Below are 17,039 nucleotides of genomic sequence, written 5' to 3'. Positions count from 1 at the left end.
ATTAAATGATTTGGAAATTCATTTATAACTTATTTTCTGCATTCCTTAATTCTTGGACAGGGCACCAGACGATGGTTCTCTCTGGTACTTTAATACACAGCAATTTGCTCGGTTTTTCCAGTTTATTACGTTTGCCTACTTGGCACATTGCCAATAGTGGTGTGTCTGTAAGCCTTGGTCAGATTAGCCTTTGGTTGTCGATCCCTCTCCTGCTCTTTGTGCCCTTGCAAATGTGCCCTGTCACCTCCAACTTCCAAGTTGGTGCAGACAAAGACCCCAAAACCATCCAGCACTCCAGTTGATTTAAAACAACTGTATTTAGGATTACAGTTACTGTGTGTGTTAGCCCATATGTAACAACAACCTCTGCAAAACAAGGACACAACACAAAGTATAGGCCTTTTAAACAGCAGACAGTTTACTTATAGTAGGGAAATCCAGAAGGTTTCTAACAATAGGCTACTTTTGTTCTATGTAAGTGTCCAGTAAGTCAGCATGAACAATACAATGTCCCCGAAACTGAAGCCGTTAAATTTGGCTATCATGTTTTTTTATTAACACTGGTGCTTTTCCTACTGTCACATGTTAAAATGAAAAAGGCCTAGGCTATTATAATTTATTGGTGCAAATTCCCAAATAATGTAATGACTTGAAATACAGTACGTTGTAGCACCAAACAAGATTTAAAGTAACCTACACTAGTTCTTACTAAAAAGGACTTGAATTAAAACGGCAAGCGATGTTCAATATTTTATTTAAAACATCCATACATGTAATTACAATGATTTTTTTGAAAGATTTTAGGAGTCAGGAAGGCAGAAGGATACATGCGTTTTAAATGTCAGAGAGCCATTTAATGGATAAATACAGACTACGTGGATGTTCTCTACTCACTGTGTTTCTCAGCTGAAGTGGTAGACTATCTGCTGGACTGACTAACATTTGGTTTATGCCTTCTGAGGCATTCCTGGTGTCTTGGTTTTATTTCCCACAGATGTACTGTACTCACTGGTATGTTCCACATAGTATCAAATATGATTTAATCTAAAGTAGAGTAATCCAACAACAGATTTGATTAAATGCAAAAAAACCTGCAAATTACATAGTGCTTGATAGAAGACACGCGCGTTTCATTAGCTGCCATCCGTACCCAACATAGACTGGGAATTTACTATTACTAACCTCTAGAAGACCAGGGCCATTACAAACTAAAAAGGCTAATTCCCCAGACCTGACTTAGTTACAGTTGGGAGGAGTAAAGCTTATGTATGTGTCAAGTTGTCTAGAATGTCTCTTGGGTACACTTACATGTAGCTTTTTTGATATTCCGAAAGTTATCCATTCCGGACAAAGATGTATGAAGTGATTAAGAGTAAATGGGTCTTCGCTGCATTAAGAGGGGCTGGGTGGGGGGTATGCTAAAAACAAACCCCACTTCGTACGTTGTGTTGAAGAAACAAATGTGCATTGCCAAAAAAACAGCAACTTAAGCTAAAAAAAACAAACAAGCTACTGATTATAAAATGACCCAATCAGTAATTTTAAAAACTTCTTGACACAGTTCGTTTTTGGCCAAGTTTTCGGTTCTCTCTTTGAAATGACAAGAGGATGTAAGACTAAATCATGCCTACATATGTGTTGCCTCAGCAGGGATGATATTACATGACAGAGATCTGAAAGCAACACAATGCTTGACAGCTGCACTGCAGTATATTCGATAATATTTTGTTTCCTTTTAAATAAATATATTTCCACCAGAATGCAGGAGATTAAGTGTTTAATGATCAAAATTTCCTGGCGGAGGTCCCCACAGACCTCATGTATCTTGGTATGGAAGATATCTTTAAAACACTGTTTAAGAATCTCTTCGTCACGTTCTGGTGAACCTAATATCGTGTATCGTGACATCTCGCGAACTAAGAGTCTCTTCGCACCCCTTATCTGAGCCCGTGTCCCCACCACTTTTCAAAACAAAGTGACGCCTTTGCTCTACCTCGTTTTATATCTGACAGAGATAAACTGATGATACACACTTGAATGATTCAAACCCGAACGCAGGATAGAGGGGTTCAGTGAATGTGCAGTGGAAGGTGTGGAGGTGGATCAGCGTGTCAGAGGAGACTCTGTAGAAGGACAGAGTGCCAGCAGGCCAGTCCAGATACACTGCTACTCTGCCGGCGTCAAAGGAGGGGTGGATGGGTATGACTGCTCTTCGGTTTTTGTGGCAGGCGGAGTAACTATTATCACAGCGTAACAGACTCCAGGACTTGCCGTTCTGTCCGATCCAGCAGTCGTCATCCTCTCCTTTCCTTTTGATTCCTTTGTATGCCACTCCAATATTAACCCATCCTTTCCAGTCCACCTCCCAGTAACAGCGCCCAGTCAGACCTTCTCTACACAGGACCTGCTTCCAGTGGTGAAATCTCTCTGGATGCTCAGGGTACGGCAGCTTCTCCAACACCTCTGTCACCTTTCTGTTGTCCTCGGACAGAGAGAGCTTCCTGTTTGCTGTGTTTGGGTCCAGTGTGAGGTCACAGGCGTCTGGTGGGGAGAATAAGAGCACGCACCATCACTTTACACCCTTTACAATCCATACATCGATTTATGTATTGACAGTTTGACAAACACTCTAAAGTCACATATCAGCCAGCAACCTTACAAGAAAAACTGGAACGGTGCTTTTTTTTTATGAATCAAGGTAGATAAACACACACTTACACTTTCTGGGACCTGACTTCAGCCTCTCCACTCCACCATGTTCCACACTGGGGAAGAGAAATAGAAGTCAAATTCTCATTTATTAAAAACAATGTCAGAAAGGTGGGACACATCTGTGAGACCTACATGTGCAGCAAGCGCCCAATCACAAAGAAAATGGAACAATAAAATACTAAAATTAGCCAGTAGAGGTGATTTGGGCGGCTAGAATGGATACCTCTTTCCCTGTAGGGCAGACTACAGGGTGACGTTAGAATGGAAATGCTAGAGTGATCACACCCTTCTGGCCTTGGAGGGCTTGGGGATCCCCCGAAACAAACATGAGAAAGTCACCAGCGAAAAGGCCTGTTGACGCAGTGATTGTGACCATTGTAGGCAACTCATAAATGATGGAATAAGTGCCTGGCAGGAAGTCTGTCCATACCTGAGAGTAGTTAATTGCGAGCGTGGATCCTCCAGGACAGCGGAGAGCAGCTTCATGCCTGAGTCACCTGGATGGTTGTAGCTCAGGTCCAGCTCTCTCAAATGGGAGGGGTTACTGCTCAAAGCTGAGGCCAGGGCAGCACAGCCTTCCTCTGTGACCAGACAGCCTGACAGTCTACCAACACAAATAGCAACACATTATTTTGTTCCGCTGGATCTTAAGGAGTTTCTGAATCCTACCTAGGAGATCTTGACCAGTAAGACTTGTGCTTGACACAGACTCAGGACACAGAAACAGTTTTGTTTTTTTGTTTTTTAGATCATAGGACACTGACCTCAGAGATTCCAGTCTACATTGTGGACTCCCTAGTCCAGCAGAGAGTAGCTTCACTCCTGAATCCTGCAGATTGTTGTTACTCATGTCCAGCTCTCTAAGACTAGAGGTTTTGGAGCTAAGAACTGATGCCAGAACTTCACAGCTTCTCTCTGACAAGTAACAGTCGTTCAACCTGAGAAAGCATGAATACAAACAATGTATCTTTTAGTTTATCTTATGTAAAAAGTCTTGTTTAATGTACATTATTTGGTTAGCAGTGTTCCTACAGAGAAATTCTGGAGATGTGGACCACTGGCAGCAGCCTCAGGAGACCTTCCTCTGAAGCAGAGTATTTCCTCAAGTCAAACACTTCCAGGTCTTTCTCTGATGACAGTAAGATGAAGACCAGAGCTGACCACTGAGCAGGAGAGAGCTTGTCTGTGGAGAGACTTCCTGAACTGAGGCACTGTTGGATCTCCTCCACTAGAGAATGATCATTCAGCTCATTCAAACAGTGGAACAGATTGATGCACCTCTCTGGTGACGGATGATCCCGGATCTTTTCCTTGATGTAGTGTACTGTCTCATGATTGACATATGAGCCACATTCTGTCTGTTTCAACAGACCTCGTAGAAGAGTCTGATTGGTCTCCAGTGAGAAACCCAGGAGGAAGCGGAGGAACATATCCAGGTGTCCATTTGGACTCTGTAAGGCATTGTCCACTGCAGTCTGGAAGATCGTTTTTTCGGTTGATCTGAATGTTAATAGCTTAAGCCACCACCAGGATCTTGATTGTGGTTCTGACAGTAGATTGACACCAGTGTTGGTGAATGTGGCAAAGACATAGAGAGCAGCCAGAAACTCCTGAAAGCTCAGATGGACAAAGCAGAATACCATGTCCTGGTACAGCCCACACTCCTCTTTAAAGATCTGTGTGAACACCCCTGAGTACACTGAGGCTGCCCTGATATCAATGCCGCATGCTATCAGGTCTGATTCATAGAAAATCAAGTTGCCTTTCTGCAGCTGCTCAAAAGCCAGTTTTCCCAGAGACATGATGATCTTGCTCGTCTCGGTGTTCCAGAGTGTATTTGTCTCAGCTCCTCCGCGATATTTGACATTTCCTATTTTTGACTGAACCACCAGAAAGTGGATGTACATATCAGTCAGGGTCTTGGGGAACTTCCCATTTTCATTTTCTCTCAGTACATGGTCTAAAACCGAGGCAGTGATGCAGCAGAAGACCGGGATGTGGCACATGATGTGGAGGCTTCGTGATGTCTTGATGTGGGAGATTATTCTGCTGGCCTGCTCCTCTTCTCTGAATCTCTTCCTGAAGTACTCCTCCTTCTGTGGGTCAGTGAACCCTCTCACCTCTGTCACCATGTCAACACACTCAGGAGGGATCTGATTGGCTGCTGCGGGTCGTGTGGTTATCCAGAGGTGAGCAGAGGGAAGCAGTTTCCCAGCGATGAGGTTCGTCAGCAGCACGTCCACTGTGCTCGGCTTTGTAACGTCAGTCAGGATCTCATTGGTGTGGAAGTCTAGAGGAAGTCGACACTCATCCAGACCGTCAAAGATGAACAAAACATTAAACTTGTCAAATTTGTAAATGTCTGCTTCTTTGGTCCAAGTAAAGAAGAGATGAAGAAGTTCAACCAAGCTGTACTTTTTTCCACTCAGCAGATTCAGTTCTTTGAAAGTGAATGGAAATGTGAACTGAATGTTGTGGTTGGCTTTGTCTTCAGCCCAGTCCAGAGTGAACTTGTGTGTTAAGACTGTTTTCCCTATGCCAGCCACTCCCTTTGTCAGCACCGTTCTGATTGGCTGATGAGCTCTGCCAGGTAATGGTTGGAAGATGTCTTCACATTTGATCATAGTGTCTGGTCTTGATTGCTTCATGGATGATGTTTCAATCTGTCTGATCTCATGTTCGTCATTGACCTCTCCACACCCTCCCTCTGTAATGTAGAGCTCTGTGTAAATGTCATTCAGAGGTGTGATGTTTCCTGCTTTAGTAACTCCCTCAAAAAAACTGTGGAATTTCTCTTTCAGGTGAGATTTGAGCTTTTGTTGGCAAATAGGAACCACAGCTTCTGAAAGAACAAACAGAAGAAAAAAGTAAATGTGAACTTTGCGTGGGAAGCAGATAGGCTACCGTACATTTTCACATTAAGGATGAATGTACACTGAACAAAATTATAAATGCAACACTTTTGTTTTTGCCCCATTCATCATGAGCTGAACTCAAAGATCTAAGACTTTCTCTATGTACACAAAAGGCCTATTTCTCTCAAATATTGTTCACAAACGTCAATATCTGTGTCAGTGAGCATTTCTCCTTTGCCGAGATAATCCATCCACCACACAGGTGTGGCATATCAAGATGCTGATCAGACAGCATGAAGCATGAGTATTGCACAGGTCTGCCTTAGGCTGGCCACAATAAAAGGCCACTTGCATCACACAGCACAATGTCACATCAGCGTCTACAGTATATCTCATAAAAAAATCACATCCTTGGGTTGTCACTTAAATAACCTTATCAGTATGATAGTTCCATTACAGTCATTGGACAAGGCATTCAATGAGTACTGACGTTGAGCAAAGATGCAGTGCTCCTCTGCTTTAGAGCAGAGTACACATCTTTTCTGCTTTGAGGTAAGCAATATTGAACCACTGTTCTTCTGAAAGTAGTATGCCTATTGGATTTGTCTGACAAATATTTTGTCACTAATGGCTGAAACTGGAGATTTAATAGCCTAAACTTTCACAATCGCAAATTAGCACACCGGCCCTCCATTAACTGCACTACACCAACTACTTGGCAATACTAGCCCCACATTAGCTAGCTAGTTTGATTAGTCAGTTGACCCTTAGTCAGTTGGAAATGGCATATTCCTCCCAGTGAAGAAACGCATGTGAACTCAATCTTAAAGGCTCAATCTTATGCACTTGTAAGAATGCAGCATTTCATATGTATTAATTGCTTTGTAATGTCAATTTGTGAACGGAATATAACATAACATAAAAATTGAGAACTTCCACACTTTCTCAGTTGCCTGTAACAGCCTGTGGACTGATTTCTATGTTTAGGACTCAGGACAGCTTTTCAGTGAAAACCCAAGGATGTGATTTTTTATGCGAGCTCTCCTCTTCAGCTCCCCTACAGCTTCAACAGTAGCTGTTTCTCAGTCTGCGTTCTTTTCTGTTATTTAGGACTTGTGAAACATCATCAGTCACAGCCCAAGTACCATTCCAATTCAAAAGTCCGCATCTAGCCAAATACAGTCAAATACCCGGATGTGTTCCCGCTCTGCCCGTTTTACCAAACCTGCTTCGGTGGTGACTTGTGTGGACTTCGTATAGCCAGGTATCCCAGAATGCATTTTGCTGCCAAAAAGTGGAAATGTCGGAGGAGAAAACTATAACTAACTATAAGTTATAATTCTGCTGTTACTGTGTCACGGAATGCAGTTTTAAGAGTTTTTATGCGGGAATATAGTGACAGTCTGAACTTGGGGAACTCGGTATTGAGAAACAGCTAGTGTGTAGTTAACGTTAGCTTAGAAATGGAATCCGCTAACATTAACAAATGACCGGCACCCACCACGATACAGAACACAAAGTCTAAAGTCAAAGCTAACATTACTGCAAAGCATATGAAATATATTGTTATATAGTGTTTTTAGCAGGCTAAAGTTAGCTAATGTTAGCTTGCTAACATGGACAAATTACTGGCTAGCTAACATAGCAAAATACTGTCTTGAGTAGATAATGTCAGTTAATTCATCCCAGACGCCTGGGGCTGATCTCGCTTGCTTGCCGTTTTTCAGCAGCTAACTGCTAACACTATCACTGAACCACATTTCACTGGTTTCACTATTAATGCAAATGTAGAATTTCTTTGCAATAGTTGGGAGAACTATTTTTTGTGGAGCCAATAACAAATTGATATAATTTACTGTGTCACCTAAGTGATTATAGGTTTTACTTGATGTATTTTACTTGATGCTATATAAATATCACATATCTCTTCTCTTTTTCCACCATTTCCACCATATTAAATATCTTACTGCTCTGCAGAGAGTCAGCCAGGTCATCCTGCTTCATTTTCCTCAGGAAGCACAGTGCGATTGTGAGAAAGGCCTCTCTGCTGCTCCTCCTCTGCTCTTCCTCCTCACTGTCCACTGAGTCTTCCTTTTTCTTCTGACCGTTCGAATCTTCAACTTTATCTGGACTGAGAACCATTTGAAAGGTTTTCAGCTCATTCTTCACAAACGTGATAATAGTCTCTTCAAGCAGCTGCAACATAATAACATGGAAAATAAACTTGTGAAACACAACATTGCAACCACATGGCATCAATTGCCTTTCAGAAATTGTAGCACGGATTGATTGTTGAGCATTGAGTTGGTGATGACTGTTGCATTTTGTTTCTCATTACATTTACATACCATAAATCTGGACTCCAGATCTGTTTGAAGCTTGTGGGCAGGGTCACCACTGGTAGTCTCTGATCCTCCCTGGGGGACTCTGAAAATGTGACATATAAAGTTGAAGGAAAAATAATGTAAACCCTTTGGAATTACCTGGATTTCTACATAAAATGTGATATGATCTTCATCTAAGTGACAACAATAAACAAACACAGTCTGCTTAAAGGAATACCACACAAACAGTTGTATGTTTTGATGTATATATTCAACACACCGTGTAAACATTCACAGTGCAGGGTGGAAAAGTATATGAACCCTTGGATTTAATAAATGGTTGACCATCCTTTGGCAGCAATAACCTCAACCAAACATTTCCCTATAGTTGCAGATCAGACCTGAACAAAGGTCAGGAGGAATTCTGGACCATTCCCCTTTACAAAACTCTTTCAGTTCAGCAATATTCTTGGGATGTCTTGTGTGAATCCAAAGCGACTCAGTCCTTTCACTTCCAAAGCGACTTACATCATATCATATCGATGGATAAAAGCGTCAGCTAAAATGAATAAATGTAATGTAAATGATAGCAACTCTTCCAGACCCTGTGGCAGAGAAGCAACCCCAAACCATGATTCCCCTTCCACTATACTTCACACTTGGAACAAGGTTTTGAAGTTGGTGTGCTGGGCCTTTTTTCCTCCACACATAGGGTTGTGTGTTTCTTCCAAACAATTAAATTTTGGTTTCATCTGTCCAGGTGCTCATTTGCAAACTTCAGACGTGCAGCAATGTTTTTTTGGAAAGGAGTGGCTTCCTTCTTAACCTTATTGAGCATTCTGTGCTGTGCTTATGCAGTCATCTTTGCAGGATGGCCACTCCTAGGAGAGTAGCAACAGTGCTGAACTTTCTCCATTTATCACCAATTTGTCTTACCATGGACTGTTGAACATCAAGGCTTTTATAAATAGGCCTACTTTTGTAACCCTTTCCAGCTTCATGCAAGTCAACCATTCTTAATCCTAGGTCTCCCGAGAGCTATTTTGTTAAAGGCATGGTTCACATCAGGCAATTAAAATTGGTGTCTGTTTTTTATAGGGCCAGGCAGCTCTAACCAACACCTACAATCTCATTTCATTGATTGGACTCCAGGTTGTCTGACTCCTGACCCCAGTTAGCTTTTGGAGATGTCATTAGCCTACATACTTTTCCACCCTGCACTTTGAATGTTAACACGGTTTGTTTAGTAAAAACATAAAAACATATTGTGTGTTATTAGGTTAAACAGACAGTGTTTGTCTATTGTTGTGACTTGAAGATCAGATCACACTTTATGACCAATTTATGTAGAAATCCAGGTAATTCCAAAGGGTTCACATACAATCACAATCTTTACTGGATTATCAAAAGCAGATTAATACAGTGATATTTTAATGCTTAACAATACTTACATATTTTCAGATGCATGGTGTTGATCTTTAAAATCGATCAGACCACCTATTGATTGGTCACTCATGAACACAGAGCTGGGTGAGTCTGGTTTCTTATCCTGGAGGCTGATTGACAGAGGTGAGGAGCACCAGGGTGAACAACTGACAATCAGAACAAATTTATTTTTTCTGATAAAACAATCCCTTCAGTATTTTGTTATTTCAGTTGAGGCACAAAAACATCAGTGTCATTCTGTGGAAACAGTTGTCTTGTGTGCTGTCAAGGGAGCTTTCTCTCTTGACTTGGTCTTGGGGCCTCACATATGTAGCATAAAGCCTACATTACAAACTTGGGGGGGTGAGTTTAAAAGGTATGGGAGTTAAACAGGCATGGAGCTCAATGATGCTACTGAATTGTATTATGGGAAATGTAGGATCCAGTGTTTATGAAGCTTGTCCCATTCTAGGGCCTAAATGTCAGGATATTTCAGCCTCCGCTGCCTTAAAATTTGGTGTCCTCCAATATGTACCTGGAATACTGTTTTAATAGCTGACAGAATTTACCATATATACATATGTAAAGAGGAGCAATTTTGGAAAAAGTAATCACTTTGGTACTCATCAAACTTATCTCTTTTTCAAAGAATGACATTGATCTTTAAAATCAATCAGGCCACCTATTGAATGGTCTTTCATGGTCACACAGCTGGGTGAGTCTGGTCACCAGGGGGAGAGGCCAACATGGTGGTTAGACTAGTACTACTTGTCATAAACAAAGTCTCAAAACAAGTCCAAGTATTTTATTATCAGTTGTAAAATTGTACCTTTACCACCTGCTGATAATAAAGTATGAAGCATGACCAGTAAACAAGTACCTTTATGCGCTCTTTCCAAAACTACAAGCAAAGTTTCATTATACGAGAAATCTGTACATGTATTCTAAGAAAAAATTGGCATGTGTATTAATTATTTGAATAGGAACATTAGTAACACTTTGATGCATGTAAAACTTACCTCTTTTTCAAAGAATCACAACTGCCTTTGAAGTCAATCAGGCCGCCTATTGAATGGTCACTGGGTACAGGTGAGTCTGGTCGCTCATGCTGAATGCTGATTGACAGAGAAGTAGAGGAGAGAAACAGTGGTCTGAGAGTCAGATAACAACAAACCCTTCACTAGAACTGGACTGATACTAAAAAATTATCAACAAAGCAAATTAATTTCAACCCCAAATTCCTTCCATCCATCCATCGTCAACCGCTTATCCTACGTACAGGGTTGTGGGGGGCTGGAGCCAATCCCAGCTGACATTGGGCGAAAGGCCTTTGGCCGCATATGGTGTCAGAAGTGGGACCCTGGACAGTTCGCCAGTCCATCGCAGGGCCACACATAGACAGACAACCATACACACTCACATCCACACCTAAGTACAATTTTGGATGGGGAGTACATGCAATCTGAAATTGCTCCATAGAGTCATACTTATTAACGTTTTATGTAAAGAGGAGCAATTTTGAAATGCAGTATGATGACTCTATGTACTAGATAAGCACCTCAGTAACATTTGATCACAATGAACATGACACTTACTTCTTTTCTAAAGAAGGGTGCCTATCTGTAAGATGATCAAGGCCCCCCTTTGCATGGTCACTGTGCATTGGCAGATGCCTGGGTTCAGAAGAGTCTGATCTGTCCTGCTGGATTCTGATCAACAGATGCAAAATTATTATCGAAGATAAAGGCACCAAATGACAAAAATAGCCCAACATAGCTCATTATTCGTTGTGGAGCAAGTCATGGGAAGGCACAGAATTTCTGGAGAACTTGCTGAACATATGCTAACTGTCAGTCATTTTCATTTGTCAATAGAAACTGAGCTGAGCTAGTGAACTGATGATTTTGCATTGCTGAGCCCTGCACAGTGGCAGCTTAAGCAGTGTTTCACCCATTTCAATTGAAACGGACCTCACCCTCCAAAGGTCACCGATTGACATGCAAGAATTAAATCATATATATCAGTATTACTGTAGTACTATATATGTGTTTTTGGAATTCACTATAGAAAATGATTATAGTAATAGGCTACTATTGTGTTGGCTATGGTGATCTAGTTAAGGTATAGTTTACTATACCTTAATGTGTTCTGTAGGGTGTTCAAAAAACAACTATAGAAACACTGTAAAATATACTATTTTATTAATATTTATAAAAAAAATACCATTATTAATGCAAACCAACCTAAATCCTCACTTTTTTTGGCTTTTATGTTGTTGTTTTTTTGGTGTGTGGGGGGGGCACATTAACTCTAGAAACACCCCTCCAAATGCATAAGGCAGCCACTGGCCCTGCTGCAAAGCCATAGCACCTCCATTTATTTGCACATATGCACTGTGCTGAAAACCAGGGTACATATTTATCAATGGACAGGACAGGGGCCTGAACATATTCTGATTTTAAATCTGCTACAAGCACCAGTACCCAAAGTACTCATATTCTCAGCTACTATTCCCATGGTCGATTATTTTGAATTCACAGTGGTAGTAAGAACCTCCTATCCTCAGTTAGTATGTGATTTCAAGAATGTGTTTCTTTCTTTTGCTAAGCACTGAAGGGTGCGCTATCACTACTCATACCACCATATAATGTATTCACATACACAGTACAATGGCAAACCTCAACCACAGTGCAAGTGCAATTAAACATTATTGTATATCTTCCAAAACTATATAAAATAAACTGTCAACTGTAAAATAACTTTATTACCAAAGTCCAAACTCATGGAACTTTGCCATATCAGAGACCAGAGTCCAGAGATCACATATCAGGTTGATTTATGAAGTATTGGTTAATTATTAAAATGTAACTGAATCCTCCAGAGAGTCGCCTTTCTGTTCCATATAATCAACTATGAAATCTTTTCAACAAAGAAATGTTTTTATGATGTTAATCTTAACAGCACTAATGTATAAACAAAGTGCCACACATGCTTTTATTTATTTGGACCTTTGCTGTGATTTTCCATCCACTCTTTAACATCTTTGCCTTATTACAGTTAATAATAATTACTAAGTTCAACAAAAAGTTACTATTATTAATAATCCAAAATGCCACACAGTACCTTTCCATGTTGAAATGAACCTCTTGCTGGGATGATAAGTGAAAAAAATAAGCAGAGAAAAGAAAAGAGAGAGATTAATCATTAGCTGAATGCATCTGAGAAAAAAATCTTATATAAGATTGTTTTCACTGTCTATAGGTCAACAAACCAAAAGAAAATTAAACGTAAAAAATTCAAATAGAATTCCCCAAATCAGTAACACTTACTTAAGTTGTGTCCATGAATGTTTGCGGCAGCTTCAGGTTACTCGTGTCTTCACAAGTGTTCTCTAATGAAAGTGTTGTGTTATTGTAGACTGGATTATCTATTACTGAATCCTCATGACCTGTGTATCAAAATTGAAACCAGTTCTGTCTAGCAGAGAGACCATAGATCAGGTGGTGCAGGTTTATGATGGTGAAATATAATCATCATCACTCCAATAAAGAGCAGCCTTGGAAATGTTTTACTGCCAGAAAACATCTTCATGAGGCCAACATCAACACCCAAACACGAATGGATTCACCAAGTGGTAGAGAAAAGTGTTGTGTGCCTTAACTGCTTGGGCTGGAGAGGAAGGAAGATCATATACATTTAATTTTACTCTGAAAGCAGAAAGAGTAGAAATATCTCAAGTCATGAAACTAATTAAACCAAGCAATTATTGTTGTTGTGGTTTAAGAGTTACAAAGATTCCATGTTGAAAATTTTTTACATTCATTTGCTTCAGATGCAATAAAATGTAACACAATTTCAATTCATTGTCTGATTCATATCTGGTGTATCATTTCCAGTATAAATTAGGGCAGGAACTGTCTCCAGAATGCAGGAAATTTCAAGCTTAATGCTCAATATCTTCTGGGGGACAACCCCCAGCCCCCCGCTCATATACTGTTTTTCAGTATCAAATATTTCTTCTAATTAGTGCTACAAATCTTCTCATCTTATTCTCGTGCACTGTCACGTCTTGCGACCCAAGTGTATCGTCACGCACCTAATCTGCTCCCTCATGTCCCCACCACTTTTTAACATAAAGTGATGCCCTTGGTTCCCGTCCTGTCTTTGAGTATATTTAACCAATTCCATTAGCCAAGTTCAAGGACACTAGTTGTAGGCTACTAATAGTTAGGCTAGGCTACATCCCACAATTGTTCAGGTGATATTTGAAACGTAAAACTCTAGCCTGTTGTAACTACAAATTAAGAGAAAAGAAACAAACTGTGTTCTCACACTCCAGTCCAGTAGGGGGCAGTAATGCCCCATAGGCCTCGATATGTCCGCCGCCAAAACGCTCATTTCACAGAAAAAATATTTTTCTTTTCGGAAGAAGAACCTTACAAAGCGGCCCTATTTCTTTTCAGCTAGAAAAAGTCGAAGATTCCGATAAGCGACGATGTACGCCAGGACAAATACCGGCAGCACACATGGAGACTTCCAAGACAGAAACGGAGTAAATTATGTGACATCGACAGAGTCTTTCGGCCACTGCTCTCAATTGTTCTGGAAAAAGGATCCCAACGACTCCGGAGTAAGAAAGCCAGCTGCCACCACTGTGCTGAAAACCAGGGTACATATTTATCAATGGACAGGACAGGGGCCTGAACATATTCTGATTTTAAATCTGCTACAAGCACCAGTACCCAAAGTACTCATATTCTCAGCTACTATTCCCATGGTCGATTATTTTGAATTCACAGTGGTAGTAAGAACCTCCTATCCTCAGTTAGTATGTGATTTCAAGAATGTGTTTCTTTCTTTTGCTAAGCACTGAAGGGTGCGCTATCACTACTCATACCACCATATAATGTATTCACATACACAGTACAATGGCAAACCTCAACCACAGTGCAAGTGCAATTAAACATTATTGTATATCTTCCAAAACTATATAAAAATAAACTGTCAACTGTAAAATAACTTTATTACCAAAGTCCAAACTCATGGAACTTTGCCATATCAGAGACCAGAGTCCAGAGATCACATATCAGGTTGATTTATGAAGTATTGGTTAATTATTAAAATGTAACTGAATCCTCCAGAGAGTCGCCTTTCTGTTCCATATAATCAACTATGAAATCTTTTCAACAAAGAAATGTTTTTATGATGTTAATCTTAACAGCACTAATGTATAAACAAAGTGCCACACATGCTTTTATTTATTTGGACCTTTGCTGTGATTTTCCATCCACTCTTTAACATCTTTGTCTTATTACAGTTAATAATAATTACTAAGTTCAACAAAAAGTTACTATTATTAATAATCCAAAATGCCACACAGTACCTTTCCATGTTGAAATGAACCTCTTGCTGGGATGATAAGTGAAAAAATAAGCAGAGAAAAGAAAAGAGAGAGATTAATCATTAGCTGAATGCATCTGAGAAAAAAATCTTATATAAGATTGTTTTCACTGTCTATAGGTCAACAAACCAAAAGAAAATTAAACGTAAAAAATTCAAATAGAATTCCCCAAATCAGTAACACTTACTTAAGTTGTGTCCATGAATGTTTGCGGCAGCTTCAGGTTACTCGTGTCTTCACAAGTGTTCTCTAATGAAAGTGTTGTGTTATTGTAGACTGGATTATCTATTACTGAATCCTCATGACCTGTGTATCAAAATTGAAACCAGTTCTGTCTAGCAGAGAGACCATAGATCAGGTGGTGCAGGTTTATGATGGTGAAATATAATCATCATCACTCCAATAAAGAGCAGCCTTGGAAATGTTTTACTGCCAGAAAACATCTTCATGAGGCCAACATCAACACCCAAACACGAATGGATTCACCAAGTGGTAGAGAAAAGTGTTGTGTGCCTTAACTGCTTGGGCTGGAGAGGAAGGAAGATCATATACATTTAATTTTACTCTGAAAGCAGAAAGAGTAGAAATATCTCAAGTCATGAAACTAATTAAACCAAGCAATTATTGTTGTTGTGGTTTAAGAGTTACAAAGATTCCATGTTGAAAATTTTTTTACATTCATTTGCTTCAGATGCAATAAAATGTAACACAATTTCAATTCATTGTCTGATTCATATCTGGTGTATCATTTCCAGTATAAATTAGGGCAGGAACTGTCTCCAGAATGCAGGAAATTTCAAGCTTAATGCTCAATATCTTCTGGGGGACAACCCCCAGCCCCCCGCTCATATACTGTTTTTCAGTATCAAATATTTCTTCTAATTAGTGCTACAAATCTTCTCATCTTATTCTCGTGCACTGTCACGTCTTGCGACCCAAGTGTATCGTCACGCACCTAATCTGCTCCCTCATGTCCCCACCACTTTTTAACATAAAGTGATGCCCTTGGTTCCCGTCCTGTCTTTGAGTATATTTAACCAATTCCATTAGCCAAGTTCAAGGACACTAGTTGTAGGCTACTAATAGTTAGGCTAGGCTACATCCCACAATTGTTCAGGTGATATTTGAAACGTAAAACTCTAGCCTGTTGTAACTACAAATTAAGAGAAAAGAAACAAACTGTGTTCTCACACTCCAGTCCAGTAGGGGGCAGTAATGCCCCATAGGCCTCGATATGTCCGCCGCCAAAACGCTCATTTCACAGAAAAAATATTTTTCTTTTCGGAAGAAGAACCTTACAAAGCGGCCCTATTTCTTTTCAGCTAGAAAAAGTCGAAGATTCCGATAAGCGACGATGTACGCCAGGACAAATACCGGCAGCACACATGGAGACTTCCAAGACAGAAACGGAGTAAATTATGTGACATCGACAGAGTCTTTCGGCCACTGCTCTCAATTGTTCTGGAAAAAGGATCCCAACGACTCCGGAGTAAGAAAGCCAGCTGCCACCACTGTGCTGAAAACCAGGGTACATATTTATCAATGGACAGGACAGGGGCCTGAACATATTCTGATTTTAAATCTGCTACAAGCACCAGTACCCAAAGTACTCATATTCTCAGCTACTATTCCCATGGTCGATTATTTTGAATTCACAGTGGTAGTAAGAACCTCCTATCCTCAGTTAGTATGTGATTTCAAGAATGTGTTTCTTTCTTTTGCTAAGCACTGAAGGGTGCGCTATCACTACTCATACCACCATATAATGTATTCACATACACAGTACAATGGCAAACCTCAACCACAGTGCAAGTGCAATTAAACATTATTGTATATCTTCCAAAACTATATAAAAATAAACTGTCAACTGTAAAATAACTTTATTACCAAAGTCCAAACTCATGGAACTTTGCCATATCAGAGACCAGAGTCCAGAGATCACATATCAGGTTGATTTATGAAGTATTGGTTAATTATTAAAATGTAACTGAATCCTCCAGAGAGTCGCCTTTCTGTTCCATATAATCAACTATGAAATCTTTTCAACAAAGAAATGTTTTTATGATGTTAATCTTAACAGCACTAATGTATAAACAAAGTGCCACACATGCTTTTATTTATTTGGACCTTTGCTGTGATTTTCCATCCACTCTTTAACATCTTTGTCTTATTACAGTTAATAATAATTACTAAGTTCAACAAAAAGTTACTATTATTAATAATCCAAAATGCCACACAGTACCTTTCCATGTTGAAATGAACCTCTTGCTGGGATGATAAGTGAAAAAAATAAGCAGAGAAAAGAAAAGAGAGAGATTAATC

At 39.9% G+C, this 17,039-nt stretch overlaps 1 protein-coding gene across 1 annotated transcript; it reads right to left on the bottom strand.

Annotated features, from left to right (window-relative positions):
- Positions 1-1,339: 1,339 nt before the first annotated feature.
- LOC119881999 (NLR family CARD domain-containing protein 3-like) lies at positions 1,340-16,077 on the bottom strand. The gene is made up of 14 exons (XM_038692024.1): positions 14,905-16,077; positions 14,700-14,725; positions 12,646-12,985; positions 12,440-12,465; positions 10,912-11,025; positions 10,336-10,431; positions 9,343-9,447; positions 7,916-7,994; positions 7,535-7,763; positions 3,745-5,554; positions 3,477-3,650; positions 3,143-3,316; positions 2,719-2,765; positions 1,340-2,541 (listed from the first exon to the last, which is right to left on the bottom strand). Exons 4-14 carry the CDS (start codon positions 12,445-12,447, stop codon positions 2,000-2,002), a joined length of 3,378 nt encoding a protein of 1,125 aa, XP_038547952.1. The 5' UTR covers positions 12,448-12,465; positions 12,646-12,985; positions 14,700-14,725; positions 14,905-16,077; the 3' UTR covers positions 1,340-1,999.
- Between the last annotated feature and the right edge of the window lie 962 nt (positions 16,078-17,039).

Source organism: Micropterus salmoides, unplaced genomic scaffold, assembly GCF_014851395.1.
Source record: "Micropterus salmoides isolate LMB-PRFRI ecotype aquatic unplaced genomic scaffold, ASM1485139v1 Ms_hic_scaffold_10, whole genome shotgun sequence".
Lineage (NCBI taxonomy): Eukaryota > Metazoa > Chordata > Actinopteri > Centrarchiformes > Centrarchidae > Micropterus > Micropterus salmoides.
Note: the sequence above shows the minus strand (reverse complement) of the source record. Positions and strands in the feature narration are given on the sequence as shown.